General features: G+C 30.5%; 1 protein-coding gene across 1 annotated transcript in view; it reads left to right on the forward strand.

Moving 5' to 3' along the window:
• The first annotated feature begins 6,440 nt into the window (after window positions 1-6,440).
• Chd64 (transgelin calponin-3) overlaps window positions 6,441-17,248 on the forward strand; it is a 15,732-nt gene continuing 4,924 nt past the window's right edge. Inside the window, exon 1 of the mRNA XM_018521400.1 lies at window positions 6,441-6,705. Coding sequence (XP_018376902.1) covers window positions 6,652-6,705 — 54 coding nt within the window. The 5' untranslated portion in view covers window positions 6,441-6,651. The remainder of the gene's footprint in view (window positions 6,706-17,248) is intronic.

A 17,248-nucleotide genomic window follows, 5' to 3' on the forward strand; every position in this document is an offset into this window, starting at 1 on the left:
TTGTATATATAACAACATAAAATATAACATATTAAATAAATGTCTGAAGTTAAAAGCTTATTGTATTAATACGAAAAGGCTGTGAATTGAATATAGGTCAACGCGAAAACAAAATTCTCGGTCAGAGCATCTCTACAAGGTACAAGGACGTTACTTGAACTGGTATTCATTCGATCCGGTTTTGATCATCCTTCGAAGGAAATCGTAAGTGAACCGGTAAGCAAAAAAAGAAAAGCACACTACGAATGCGGACTTGACTTAGTTCCAGCACGCGTAACAATTTTATTCATAGGATTATTTAAGATAAAAATTTACTTCATTTCAAGTAATCTTTATGCATTTGTAAAGAATGATTTTTGTGCAAAATTTTAAGTATAATAAATAATATATTGTATATTATAATAAACGTAAAAAAGTATTATTCTTCATATAATAATAATATATTATTCCCAAACATAATAAATATATATTTTATAAATTATTTTGAAATATTAGATATACCTATAATTATTTTAAATTGATCGAATTTTCCTAAAAAAAAGGAATATAATGCAATCTTTTAAAAACAGCAAAGTATTTTAGCATTCTGTCGCATAAAATCGCATAAAATTTCCGATAGTTCGAATTTTATTAATGCCATCAAGAAGGCAAGGATTAGGTATGAAAAAACTCTAAAAATTAATATATATATTTCTTGGATATAGCACGGCAAGCAATGCCATTTTAAATCTAAAGAATAATCACATAATGTACGTAGGTAAGTTATTAGTTCATTTCCTCCATAATTGTAATAATAGCATCAGATAATGTCTTAATGAATTTTTTATTTTAGCATCTTATATATCAAATGCAAACGTTAGATATTATTTTGTTCACATCACCAATTTAACCGCAAAATTCTTTAAAAAGTACGGTTCAGGACTTTGCCCTTTCTTTGCGTGCGACTATTGCGAATCGCGTGAGCACACTTGCAGAATGTTTGTGTAAATGCTGCTCGTATGATTGCAAGCAATACTCAGAATCACTATATTCTTGCTATACTTCACTACTTATAATGTACATGACCGTGACCATCGCATTGCATTGCTTACACATTATTTCAACAATATAATGCACAGGAGTCGAACATCTTTGAAGGAGATTACTGAAAGAGGTTTACACGTTTCTTTACACAATTATCGAGATTTAAAAGAAACTATCACAAGATTCTCTGCTGAGTATTTCATGAAATATCTTATCACGGAATTACAAGCGGAATATGAGTTATATTATCTTCCATTCTCTCATTACAATAAATTTTTTATTATTTTATTACTTGTACTCGTAATATGTAACTTTTTTTTAAAGAAAGTAAATATATTAATAATTTTCTCACAAGCATATATATATACTCTTTACTTTTAATATATCTGTATGTGAAAGCAGAATGTACCGTCGAAGCTGTATCTCGTGACACGTACGTATATTTGCTGAAGTTCCAATGCAGGCGATTGAGTCATCGATACGTGACATACGTATTAATGCGCGTAAACAGAAATTTAGTGCATACTGTCCGAAGGTCGATCGTAATCGCTTTAAAATATGGTATACGTTTATTCAATATCAAACCAAACGACCAAACATAACATTACGTTCATGTAATCAATGATCTAAATATAACATAGACGGTGACATTATACGTGCTTGTCTTTTCCTCTTTCTTGTGAAAGCTCCTTGTGAAAACGATTGATTTATAATCAGCAGATCTCAGGTTCGAACGCAACTGTTCCTACATGTATCTCGTTTTTATAAGACGAAAGTTGATCTCAAAGATTCTAGACTATTCTAGAGCTGTATAATTATATAAGCCTAAAGATCTAGAGAAGGGTACAGATCGTAGGTCTGTGTTTTAAACCTAAAGATCTAAAGGAAGATTGCAGAAATCTTGAGGCTATCTTAGGCATAAATTAATTCTATAGCTGATTATAATACACAAATATTTGAATCCATCTAAATCTATGAAAAAAAAATAATGAGGTAGTTGATAAATTGATATAAAGAAAACACCCTATTAAAAATAGAGTTAACATCTACCTATTAACGTTAATAGCGTGTTTTCTTTACATCAATTGATTTATTTCATTTTTTTTTTCATCTTATTTGTTCATAAAAATATTAAGATATGGTTATACAAAAATTAGTGGTTCATGAAATATTTAATATTTCATGTCAATATATGTCAAAATAAGGTATAAAATATCTCATAAACCATTGATTTTTTATATCTCTATCTTAATATTTTCATATGCAGAATAATTGAGAGAATCATATTATGTAAAAAAGAATCACATAATCCCATTTAAAAAAGTGAAGTAACTTCCATATCTTTATGACGCCTCCACCTAAGAAACAACAACGTGACCAAAATACATCCCCCTCGAAATCGTTTCCTTTTCAACTAAAACATTTTTTCGTGTTTTATGTATTTTTTTAAATATTTGCCTAGGGCAAATATTTAAAATAGAACATTTTCAAATATCAAATATATATATGTATAGTTCTATCAACATATATATATATATTTGTTGGCAATCAAAAATGACTATAATTATAGTTATTATTATCATAAAAACGATTACTATAAATGATAGTGTTAAATATTTTTTGGAACAACCATATAATTATTTTAAAAAAAACTAAATTAATCATTTTAATTTAAACTATTTTTATGGTAATAATAATTATAGTCATACTTATTATAAGTTATAACTTATAGTCATTTTTGGTTGCCAACTATATATATATATATATTTATTGATAGAACTATACATATAATTATTATTACAAATATTATAGCAGAAATAATACTAATAATCATAATTATAGTAATATAATTATAGTAATTATATAGTTACACATATACCAAAAATTTTTTCTCTCACAATTAATAAAGGAGGGCAAGATTGAGCAGTTTCATAAAGCTCGGTTCACAACATTGGCCTAGTGGGAGTCACAGAAGAAACTCTTTAGATCTAAATGATGTATAGAAACTAATATAGTCCCATCTGCTACTCACACAACTATTACTATTACTACTATTATATATTTATCATTTTTTGTGAGTAACTATATCCTAGTACTTATTATAAAACATTCGTCACACACACACACACACACACACACGTAAAAGCTGGAAAGGAATAATATTTTAAATCTACAAAAGATGTGAAAATAATGTTTCAAAATTATATCAAAAATAATATTTCAAATATATGCGTATATAAGATTATATAATATTTATAACCAAGATACACAAAAGGTTTCTTTAAATCTGTATAAATTAAGATTCGCGTGTCTTCTAGAAGTTTTTCTATTATTGCAGACTACAATTAAATGGCATGTTTTGAATGGAACATGAGTAAAAGACGCAAACGCAAGGATATGTGATATCAGAAAGCAAGTCCAGATTTCTCTAGTTGGTTTTGCCATGTATACACAGAAGGAAGTTGTTATTAAGTAAATTCTTAGCATTCCTTTCGGTATAGCACTGCTTTTCTCACGGAGCACTGAACGTCCTTATAGAAGCTGGTAGAAATGCAAATAGATCAGAGCGCGACCGTAAAATGTGCAGGAGTGAGTGCAATCGTTGAGAAAAGAAACGAAAATGGCAGGTACATCCCGTCGAGTTCTTATACATTTCTTATAAATTTCGCAAAAATTCAAACAATAAATATTAAACAATAATAAGTTAATCTAAATCGCTGTATTAGTAAATAAAATAAGTAAAAAAACCAGTACGTTGAGTTTAAATATTGATCCATAATAATGTTAATAATGTTAATTTATCCAAAAAATATAATCTACAGATTAATTCTTAAAATTTTACGTATCATTAAATCGTATTTATAATGTTAACGTCAACAAGTATATATTCGTATATTGCCAACGTTTTTTGTATAATAAATGTTAAAAAAATTCTTTCTGACTAAAAACAGTTTTTTCAATATATCTATCTTACAATTTGTAGATTATAAATTGCAGGCTACGATACAGAAGATGTTTTTGACACGCGCGATTTATTTTGCTCTGTTATGACGCACCTGATATATAGTTTACTGAATTTATAATGGTTACTTTTTATCATTCTATATAATATAAACTCAGCTTACATGAACTGCCCGCGTGATACCAGTTTCGTTTACAGAACGAGTTCCCGTCGCGGAGCAGCAACAATGAGGACCGGGTGAAGGCATACGGAGAAACCTATATAGCCTATATCCATCGAAGGTTCCATGACCCAGCGGGCACTTTTTTGCTCCATGTAGGAAGCCTGCACGAGGCCTCAGAGAAGGTCGTTCTTCGTAGCCTGTATAGCTGAAGTCGAAGCCGAAGGAGATGCGCGCGAAAGTTTAATAAAATTGAGGCTACCAAAATTCAAGTAAAAATGCATTTCATTTCAATTTTTTAATTTCATTTCTTCAAGTAAAACCAAGTAAAGTTCAATTAAAAAATGACTTTTTCAAAAGTACTTAAATAAGAGAGAGAGAGAGAGAGAGAAAAATAAAAATAATAAAAGTAAAAAATATTGGATTTGTTTTCGTACAGAAAAACTTTTATGTTGTATTGTTTGAATATTTTATCTTTCCCAATTTTATAATTTTTGCTGAACAAATATTTTACTTTTCGTATTGTTAAATGAACAAATATTTTATTTTTCATACTCCTGAATAGATTACGATAGCCACGAAATTAAATGCGGGTCAAAAATCAATTACAAGAACCAAAAGGTTTTGAATTCCCAGACGATATCAGACCAGTTCCCGGAATTCTGACCCTGACGTCATCTACAGTTTAGCTAAGGAAAGAAATGCGAATGACGCTGTGTGTGTGTGTTTGTGTGTGTAAATTTTTAGAGTAATGTAGCGAAATTTCAAAGCAATATTAAAAATCGCAAGTTTCTTCCGCGTTGTTTAAAGTATTTACTTACTACACCCCAATTTAGTACATTATATGTGGCGAAGAGTATAAAATATTTTTAAAAATTACAAGTATTTAAAAAAAATACAAAATATCGAATACTGAATAATACTCGAAAACTAAGATTATGATTTTATTGTTTCGCATTTCTATATTTTACATCGTTGTTATTATAACTTTATCCTAATCCATGTTTTCTGCCGTTTAAATATGACGTTTTACATATGATATGCACTCAAGTATTAAGGGAATCCTAAACTGTTTTATCTCGATTGTCTTTCAAATAAATGTTTTTTTTAATTGTCTTACAGATTTAAAAATGCTTTCCCACACAATTAAAGTGTAAACGGTAATGTAGTCCAAACCGGTTAAGTTTATGTCAAAAGAGAAAAAAAGTTGGAGAATTACAGTTCTTTGTCGGCTTCTGGCGTCGACTTGTAACAATATTTGCTATATAAAAGTTTTGTACTTTGTATATACGTACGTATAACACAATCTTGATTTGGACTAAGGATTACACAAACAATATTAAGTTCTTAGAATTAGGCTTAGTTATCTAATACGGAGATTAGTTAGACAATTTATACGTACGTATGCATTCGACATTGCAATACAGTGATGTATTACAAAGTGACATAAATCGTATGTAGGTCCTACTGAAGTCCTACCTCAGTAAAATAGATGACTTTAAAATCCTCTTAAGATCTAAAGTTGAAATCGAAACGTATTCGTATACGTTATATGTATACAATTTACTACGAGTAATATTCTACCTAAATAATGTAAAGTCGAGTGTTATAGCCATACAAAAAAATGATTATAGGCTATAATTTCTCCAATAATTGCTAACTAGTGCATTTTTTTTAGTCAATCTCAAAGATAATTAATATTTATAATAATTTATGTACGCATAGTTTTTGAAATAACGATATTATGAAAATATTATGTAATATTTTTACTTTCAACTGCCTGTAAAGGTTTGCTGTGCCGTTAAAAGCTGCTAATGTTAAATAAATTACACATGACAGTTAAGCTATCATAATCAAAGTTTTATACACAATAAAGATGCGTAAATTATAATGTAACTTATAATCTGACCCATAATTTCATTTTCACTATTTATTTATAAATATTATGGTCATTTTTCGCGTCGGGAAAGATGGCCATTAACCACGTAAAAAACACACAGAATTTTTAAAAAAATATAGAAACCTTTATTTAGTTTCCTTAATTTAAAAGAATCATATTTTTTATTATTATTGTAGCATCAGATTTTATAACTTTTATGTTATCAAACTTGAAGCACACAGATAACATCCTATTTTATCTTATCATTAGTTCGAAAATTCGAGCGAATTAATGAAAATATGAAACGAGAGCCCGCTCTCCTCTTCATCTTCCTGCAGGAATCCGCTCGTCGTCTGACGTCATCTCCGTCGGCGGTTTGGAGAACGGAGGTTACGTGTCGCGGACTCGCCGGACGAAAGCTCAATACTCAGCGCGGCCAATCGCCGGGCGCGTCGTAGGAACTCCAGCGGAACGTGTTGCCATCGCCGTCGTCTCGTCGTCGGCTGAGTCGGCTCCCGCCAGTCGAGTCGCGTCCGCCGAAGTGTGAACGTGGTTCCCTCATAATCGGCCGATTAACTCCTCGGATTTTCCATTCGTGAACGCGACTCTTCCTCGAGGCGAAAAAAAATGGCCTGCAACAGAGCTGCCAAATCTGGATTCGCCGCGGAGGCGCAAAGAAAGGTGAGAAACCCGTTGTCGAACCGCCCTGTCCGTGTCCGCACGGTCGCTGGCATTCCTGCCACCCTGACCTAGTCAACAACCCTCCGTTCCTCCCCACTTCCCCTCTCCACCACTTTTGACGTGGGACTCGTGGACTCGACCTACTAAGGGTGTATTTCCGCGCAGACGCCGTTCATCGAATTGGTGAACATGCATCTATGAATGGTATCGTCTAGCCGGGGTGGTTGGGTCAAATCGGAGTAAATTGCGACGTTAGATTGCTTTTCGACGAGGCTAATTATTATTACGAAATTGTTCAAGTCAGCTAGTGTCACTTTTAATAATTTTAGCTAGTATTTTTAGTGGATATTGTCAATTAATAATCGCTGTTATCGCTGACTACGTTGATCGAGTTAAACTCTCACTGATACGATTGTTTTCACTGACCTATTTTAAGACAGTAGGGATGAGAATTTAAGGATGGTTTAGGGATGACAAAGGATGCTGTGGAAATACCAGCTATTTCTCAAGATTATTCGCGTTGATTGTCGTTAATTTAAAAGAACTGTTATGCTAAATTGTTGTCAATTAATATAGTAATATATTTTAAATTACGAACACTAATATTCTATGATTTTAAATGGTATAACAATAATTTTTATATTTTGTTGATTTAAGTAATCAAATAATTACGTCTATTGAAATAAAATTAAACACTCGAAAATATATTCTTTGCTGAGAGAGATTAAATGTCATCTGCTTTCATGTATAGTATTTCGTGCTTTATTTTTCACAGTTATTTGTTAACATATTGTTGACCGGAGATCAATTGTAGTACCTCGTTTTATGCCTAAATATTATGGACTGATGGCAGATTCGTGTTTAGAGAGGCATACCGTTTGAATGATCGCGTAAAATTGTTAGAGCTTAAAGTTGAAAAATTTGTTATTATAAAATTTATGATTATGTTTTTGTGATTTTTTACTTTTATTGTGATTTGTTTTTTCTGACCTTTTGTATATTATAAACAAAATTTTCTTCGCGTTAAATTTTCTAAATTAAAAATAGGCCACCGACGTTGGGTTTCTGTATAGAACTCCGATTAATGAGTTAAAAAATTGGAAATAATATTTTTTGCGTTACAGTTTTATACCATTTTCGTGAACATGATTTTCTTATAGTTATTATAAAAAAGAAGAGTTTACTAACACAATGTGTGACAGTAAATAGTGAAACAGACTATCGCTGTTTGTACCCCGCATTCGTTCAGCTCGTGTTTACATTATCTTACTGCGCACCGATAATATACGGTCGCCAAAAGATATTTGAAGAAATAATAAAATAAAACACTAGAAAATACTAGTTTATATTTTAAATAACTATCTTTTATCACACACACACACACCACATATCGCGTTTAATGCAATTTTAATGATTTTCGTTAATTTTGTGGTGTAACGTTTCCGTTTTGATTGCGTACAATTTTGATACGCTTTTCGAACATCGTTATATAAATGAGAAACAGGAAATGCGCGCAACAGTTGGCAAAAATTCGCGACATAGTATCCAGCCTGGTGAACCTTTGTGTTAAGTTTCAAGCGGGCGTGTCGTTTATCTCGCAGCTGTGTTTAAACGTGCGTTTTATATTCGCCCGGTTTCAACGATTCCGAGACGAAGCGATTCTCGCCAGTGTGTCATAAATCACTTTATAACACAAACTCATGTATGTACCTAAATCGCGTCCATTCAAATGTCCAGTAAATGGTCTCCCGTCGAGTGTATATCAGCACAAAGCGACGCTTTTAAAGAAAAACAATTGGCGATAAAGTCCTTCCTGAGAGAAATCGTCGAGAATTAACTGAGGACGACATGTCGCAATTTCGAAAGTTATTTTTATTGCACTGCCACAAAATATAACTCAGCCATTGCAATATAAACAATTTTGCGATTTTTTTATAAAACTTAAAAATATAATCTTTTTAACATATGATTGCATAAAGTTAAAGAGCATGTCACGTATATTTTTTATCAAACAAAGATATCTCAAGCGCGAAACATGTTCGAAATATCTCGCAATTAATTTCGCGGAAACGTAATTATTATATAATCTGTTGAATACAAAGAATAAACTTTCTGAAGGAAAACTATTGGCATTTTATAAATATTCTTGAATGTTAAGACTGCAAAAGTAGCTGACGTAAATTTTATATTATGCATTCGAATGATGTACACGTGAATAATCGTGATAAGTAGTCGTATGCGATTTCGATGCAAATGTCTCACGAAGCTAAATTAAGATCAGGAATAATAAAAATGACACGCACAATACCAGAATTTAATTTGCGCGTTCGCCATCTTGACAATTCCATTAATAAGGACATTAATTTAACGATTAAAAGTTATTGAATTAATTATCTTATCAATATTGCGCTGTTATTAAAGAATTATATTCGCATACGTATTTTGAAAAATGAGCGCGCTTATCTCATTCCGGATCGCAAAATCGATTACCTTTTCTCACCTGAAATAAGTATCCCGCGGAGTTCAGCGATGCACACGTTTCGTAAGCGGCAACAGCTGCTAGGCGGTCGTTTCTTTCGAGGGGAATTAAAATGAGACCCAGTTGCCGAAGAAGGGAGCGTCCCTCGCGAAACCCGCTGGCCATGGTACACTTCTTAGGCTGTTCGTTCTGCGTTCCTTCCCTCTCTTCTCAAATATATACCTTCTCAAATATTTTTTGTGCGCAATATTGCACTTGAAATTGCGCTATTCCGTAACGAGAGCAGATAGTTCTCATCTTCCTTCACGCGTGACTAATGTTCAACTGTCTTATGTCTCACCCTTCGAGAAACGTTGCAGAAAATTCGTGTGCTAATTTATAGCATTAATTTCATGGCGTTGCGAAGCGCAAAATTTATTCCATAACACTGATTCTCACGGAAAGCTGAAGAGTCATCTTTATAATAAATTAATATTACTTTAAATGCGTATTTAAAAAAGTAGTGATTTTAATATGTGTACATGAAACATATAAAAATACGTATAAAATTTCATTAAATAAATAATAATTGTTTTTACTTGAGTCATTAATATTTTAGCTTTAAGCTATTTATTTCTAAATATTTAATGATTATAAATAAAAATATTTTTATCTATTGAAAAGTTATTCCTTATTCGTAATTTCTTCGGTGGATTATCTTGGAAAGTCTTGAATATTTTAAGAAGATGAGGCTTAAAAACACATAAAGCATAATTCTTTTCGAGAAAGAAACTTTGGTATTTAATAATCAGTGTCTGCTGACAGAATGAAAATACACTGAATGTTACCTCATACATGGATAGAGAGTCACTTTTATCAATCCTTTTTCCTTCCTCTGAGTTGCGATTTCCTGAATCCTATTGTGAAATTGATAAACTCATGAATTTTTATCGCAACACTTATGCTATTTCTTACTATAAAATATCTCATTCTGAATACAGACAAAAAAAACACACACACACACACTTTGAATATTGAAAATTTACGACGAGATTATAAATAAATTAAATTATTCGAATTATGTTTAAATTACATTAATTTCCTTGATAAAACAATCATACGATTCATAAAATATATTTTTTATAACAGAAAAGGTAGCAATTTTTGATATTTTATAAAACAATTAACAATATTTAGTAGCTAATTACAATCGTAAATAAATTGTTTCATATTTTAATAAAGAAATGAGGAAGTTGTTGAATCGAGTATATTTTATGATTCGGTATTATTTAAAGACACCCGTAAAAGTTCGTGGAGAGGTTGGCACTCATTACGAAGCAAGATATGCTTATCGTCTGTGGAATGCAGTTTAAGCCAGCTCGTTATACTTTACCGGTACGAAATCATTTGTCTCAGAACGTCGCGACGTATGCATTAAGATTAACTGTGACGTCGTGTATTTTGAACTACCAGTACAAGAGTCTCGCAAAGAAAAAAAAATTTTTATCTGAGATTTGTCACGTTTCTGTGTGATTGATATTTCTGTACAATCCATTAACGCGTGATATCATTTTAAAAAAATTGATGAATATTGCAATCACTTGTTACAGTTTTGCCCAGAAAAATAATCATTAACGCGTGATATAATTTCATAAAAAGTCATAATCAATTTCAATAATGGTGCAATATTCAATAAATGGGAAGATAATGATTTCACTGTATACATCAGAAGTAACAAATATTATTTAAATGAAAATTATGAGAGTCAGTAATGATAAAAGATGTTATGTCATTAGCAGCTGTTATTAATAGCGAGAAATATAGAAAAGGTATAATTAATGCATGCGCAGAATAGGCGCGAACATTAATTATGAAATACGTTATGATTAAATTAAACCTTTATTTGAGATATATGCTATGGTTCCAAGGTAACATTGGATGGACATGTAATTATCGCTATCAACGAGATATAAATTAAAAGCACTGAGCCATGACCACTTCCCATAATTGCTAGGGTTCAATGTGCCTGCCTGTTTGCGTTAGCTATCGCGGAGAAATACTTATATATGATAATGACTGATACCAAGCTCATAATATCACAGGCATCACGATTTCAAACGGATATTTTCTTTGAAAGAAACGATGAAATTGAAAAAAGTTCTCGTTTATTGACACGAAGGCGAATATTATCGCGTGAGTCTCTGTCAGCACTCCTTGAATATCGCAGCTAGTATTACTATCGTGGTCGAGTGAAACAAACACTTCAGCACATTCTGTAATACAATTTTGCATCGCAGACATATACATATATCTGTGACTTTACAGTATAGCAAATATTGGCAGAAATAAGTAGCTAGAAATAGCATAAGCAAAAAATCGAATCTTTTTAATATGTTATGTATCTCATTTGTTATATTTTTTTGTTTCGTCATTATTTGTGAGAAAAGATATGGAGAAGTATCTTCTTTATTTTCCAAATATATAAGGTATATTGCAATTTATTTAGTTCTTTTATATATGTAATTTTTAATTATTAATTTATTTTGTGGATATAGTGATTTTCAATCACATTAATTTTCTCCATAATAATGATTTTATGATATCGATAGATGGTGATTCTTTCTACGAATACCACACGATGAATGTGTGGTATTATATTCGTACTCTAAAAATAGAGATGCTTCATCCCCGAAGAGGATATCTGTATTAACGGCCGGAAGTAGAATAAAGTGGTTTCCGTTCTAAGAGCGAATAATAGGGAATAAGAATTCTTGCATGTGCCTTATTATTCTTACGTCTCTACGGGACAGTAAATAAATTATTTAATATACAATTTGATGATAATGTTTTCATATAAAATCACTAATGTGTATGTAATTAAAATCATTAATGTTAAAATTAAAATTTTATTAAAATAAAAAAAGCAAAAAATTTAATTTGTCTGTATATCTAAAATTTTGCTGTCAATCATTTATAATTAAAAACATCGGTAACATTACATAACTTGAAGATTTAGTCAATTTGGTCAAACAATACGTAGATGAAAGAAATTATGTAAAGGTATTCTCCGCCTATCTTCGGAATTACAATACAATTATCAGTATAATATTATAAGTAACATATGTACATAAATACGTATTGTACTTAATTATATATATATTATGTTATAATCATAAATATATTTATATGTAATATATATATAATTATCTATATAATTATAAATATAAGCAATAATGTTGGATTATTAATTAATGTTAACGAGAGCTTCAAAGTATCTTCAGAGCTTCAAAGTATACTATCTTCGAAGTATTAGCCAATAAACAAATCATAAATTCAGAGAACTACAATCACACTCGATATATTGACAGATATTACAGCTAATAAAAGCATTATCGCGTTCGATTTGATACTTCGAAAATGCATTACATAACCAGTATTAGCAAATAAAACGATTATATTTTATTTTTTTAATCCATCTTCCCACTCTCTTTTTTTCGACATAAATGTAGAAAAATATAGGGGGAAAAAATATTATATAATTATTTTATAATTATGAACTTGACTCATGTAATATAATGTAAGCAATATAATATTTATTGGCTTTCATTAATGATTATAAATGTGATATGTGTGAAACCTTTAACATCTTAAATATTATCGATTATATGCATCAATACTTTATTTATTGTAATCTGATTTGAATTTTATTACTGTTCTGCTAAGTTTGGTTAAGAAAATGCACAAGTACTTGTTAAAGAAAGCTGTTAATCACAAAATTAACTTGGATGGACAGATTAGAACATTACGGAAATATAACGCAGATCATCAGGGTACATCCTACCAGAAAACTTTCTCCACATTGTGACTCATTCCAGCATAGCTTGTTTCTTATGTCATACTCCTGATGGATGACAGAGTCCATAGTCAATTTTAATTATCGATATTTTGCATTTATATCTACTTTATTACTTAAGTAAATCTTTCCCTTCCAAGTGGGTTACATGACCCCTCCCATATGTATTAACTTTATTTGAACACTGACCGTTCAATTCGCACTAAGGAAATAAAAAGCAATTATCTATTCTTAACAATACACACAAGATTAATTTTAATCTCGGTTTAACTTACTTTTTATCTTTTTCTAGTTCTGAGAATTAAAAGAAGAGAAGAAGTAAGTTAAACCGAGATTAAAGTTAATCTACATTGATAAAAGGCATTAGAACTTAATTTTAAACTACTTGGCAAAACTGATAAAATAGAAATTTAAAACGATATAACATGAAGAACAATAAAATTCGTAAATATTATTAACTTGCATGTATCTTATTTCTGCAAAAAAATATGATACTGTATATTAAAATCAATTCTGAAATTTTAATTATTTAAATAGGTCTTAGTAAATTTCCGAAGAGACAATTTCTATCGAAATAAAAAAACAAAAATTATGCGTATTTTGGAGGATCTTATAAAAATGTAAATGGAAATTGCAGGAATAAAAATCAGGTAAACTAAATATTCTGCGTCATATAATCGACATATAATCGACATTACGATATTCTTTTAGATAGCTCGTTATACAGTTATACTGATTTCCAATGCAAGAATTGTCAGTGAGGACAGTGAAGCAACCTTAATGCACTCTTGACGATTCATTCGAAAATTTGTTTTCTATGTCATAAACTCAATTAAACCGACTACATGAATAATTAGGCTGTATAATATCGTTGACTATGATGGAACTGTGAATAAACTATCGAGAAACATGACCGAGTTTCGAAGACCTCACTATGACTTCGACAAGAACCCCTTATTTCGACCTTGCATTCTTTTCAATTAGTGGCTATGTAGACTTCCATGAGTCTTACGAGAATTAAATATAATCGAAATAGAATCATGCGCAAAAATCCTTGCAATGGTTAATAAATTTTATTTGTATTATATATTTACAATAATTAATAACTGAATAAATTGACATAATATATATTTAAATATTTTAATGTATATTTTGTAGAAAGAGAATATATCGTATTCGGACTGGAAATATATTGAAAATTAAAAGATATTAAATAAATATTATAATAAATTATAGACGCATACGTCACATCTCCTGCCTTGAGTTCTGACCCTCACTCGTTTTCTTATTACTCATTCATACACGACAATGCAGTTTCTTATAACGTGTAAACCTCAGTAAGATCGTGTTCACGGATGAATTTAAAGATGACGTTATTCTGTGCTTCGCCATGATAAATATCCCAATATGTATTCAAGTTCTTAAACAACCAGACTGTATGGAAACTTATGTGCACACATTCACATATTCTGACGTATGTCGAGTCAATAATACGTCAACGGTAAACTAATCGAGTCAGTTTCGCGTGACTTGGTATTAAATTGTAATATCGATTGAATTACATAATTGCATACAAATAAGTCAGACCGCATTTTGCGGTAATAGTGTTACACATCCATAATTCATAAAATTACAAAATTAAATGTATATCTCACATCAAATGCCTGTTGCTTATATACTTGCGTAATCCATAATAGATTAATGCGATGCAAGAAGTATAATTAAATGTCTTTTAGCACCGAATTGTGAAATATATCATGTCTAAAATCTATTCAATCTGATAAGTAATTATTAATTATTTCTATTGAAAGAATTCATGATTAATCACTTTGAAACATGTAAGACATATAACTTATAGAAATTAAAATAATTTTAACAGAATAACTAACTATATATTTATCAGTTTTTTTTATTGACAAAAAAAAATTCTTTTGCGTTATTTGTTCTTTTTTATTATATTAAGATTGTACACAAACCAAGAATGTTTTAGTATATTACTCATAAGTTTAAATCAGGATTTTAAGAGTTTTTATTTAATGATGGACTTCAATCAACTGATTACATTACATGTCTACGTAACTTCCAATAATCCAAAAAGTAGAAATATTTGGTTTCTATTTTAAAGTAATAGAAAATTATTCTTTTTTATAACAGTAGATGAAATAAAGTTGAATAGGATTTTTTAAATCATACTTTATGATGCGCGGAGCCACGATATTCTGTTAAGCTGATCGTTTTCTTCGTGCTTAGAGATCCTTATACGACCAAGAGCAACCGGGCAACCTTCACCCATAGCATACATTTCAGAACTCGAATCCTCGAGGATTACGTATGTGCGGATAAGTCACGTGTGAATTACTGATGCAATTGATCAACCTTACAAAGTGGGTCAACAATTTTGCCATAATCCGTATACGTGTCGATTCACGATAAGTTCGGTTCCTCATAACGAGTTTGCACCTTTTAAGGACACCTTATTTAAGTACACGAGTCATCCTTTACAGAGGAACTTCCTCCTGAAATATACTTTATCGAAATTAAAATACTCAAATCTCGCATGTTGCCAGAATCTTCAGAAGGGTCAAAAGAAAATACATACATATGTACCATATTATTATATTATTAATTATATTATTATTATATTATTAATTATATTATTATTATATTATTAATTATAAATAATTCAACACAATATAATAACATAAATTAGCATTGGTATATTTCCTCGGTCATAACTAAAATGTTTTGATATTGTGCCGTTTTTGCAGCTATTAGCTGCTATTAAGCTATTAAGTATCTGGTAAGATCGGCCTAGTCAGTAAATAAAACAACTCATCGCGACATAGTCAAGCAATTCGTTCAATCTGGCCTGTGTTTCATTGACTGCAGCAGGCCTCTGACCTAATTCTTGCGACCGTGAACGTGTAAGCATGTCATTACACGAGCGTCAATGTCGCTATAGAGGCATATGGCGATAACGCATGTAATTTTTTAATTACGTGTATTTCGTACTCTCATTATGCGGCTAAAAAAGGTGAAATATGCATATTAACTTTCCAAACACTATAATAGCTTTAACAGCTTTGCCAACTTATTCTATAAATACGCGATAACAAAATATGGATTTTGTTAAAAAGCAATTAAACTTATTATAATTAAAATGGAACTAAATATTTTTCGAAAATAAGCAAGATTATTATGTTAAATTATTTATAATAGCTCTCTCTCTATAATTATTTATGATACAATTTATAATACATATTTCTCTTTTACTTTGATCTTTTAAAATGTAATAAGTAATTAAAAATATGTATTTACATGTATTTACAATAAGTGACAAATATTTTTGAAAATATCGGATTTTATACTAGATTAAATATTCAAAATAGCGATGCTCGTATAAATTAGAAAAATTGATCATTTTTCTGTGGCACGAAATTATGATTTGTGGTTATCAGTAATAGCAAGTGTAACAAATAAAATTTAAGAAAATAAAAACTGTACAATTCCATGGGGACTATGAACTCTAATAATCTATACGTATAAGTGTTTAAATTCTACATAATAATGAAGCGAAAATTATCTTGATAAATCAACGGATATCTTGCTCTTATTTTATATGAAAAATTTCTAATCTACGCAATCACAATACAATGTAATCTTGATAAATCCTTCTGTAAATTTCGCTAATCATAATACTATCATTTCTAGGTGATTTCACACCATGCAATTTTTGTAACTAATTATGTATCCTACATAATTATTTTGATAATTTAACAAAATTATTTTCAGATCTGTATCTATAACTAAATTTTTATAGAGAGAGATATTTCAGCAAAACCATTCTTTCCGTTTTCTGAGAGGTCGAAAAAGCCGGTTTCCTTTCATATTTGTATGACCAATTTTGATTAGCCTTCTAATAACGGTGACAGATTTTGTGCGATAAAACATAAATTTGCTCTGCACCTTTAGGATGCATTTAAATTTCGTGACAGCGCACCTTTATGATGCGACCAAGGCGGGTGATCCTCGCACAATTTCTAAGGGGACCTCCACATCCTTCGTAGTTTAGGGGGCCTGTTCAGAGAGTTCGGGATCGTACGGTATGCCGAGGAGGCATCTGTATATTTTCGTGACACACCCTTTCTCTATGCTTCTTCTTTTACTGTTCGCCTTGGTACAAAGGCTACGACATACTCCTTCTCTCTCTCTCTCTCTCTCTCTCTTCCTTC

The sequence above is a fragment of the Trachymyrmex cornetzi genome, unplaced genomic scaffold (assembly GCF_001594075.2).
Source record: "Trachymyrmex cornetzi isolate Tcor2-1 unplaced genomic scaffold, Tcor1.1 scaffold99, whole genome shotgun sequence".
Classification (NCBI taxonomy): Eukaryota; Metazoa; Arthropoda; class Insecta; order Hymenoptera; family Formicidae; genus Trachymyrmex; species Trachymyrmex cornetzi.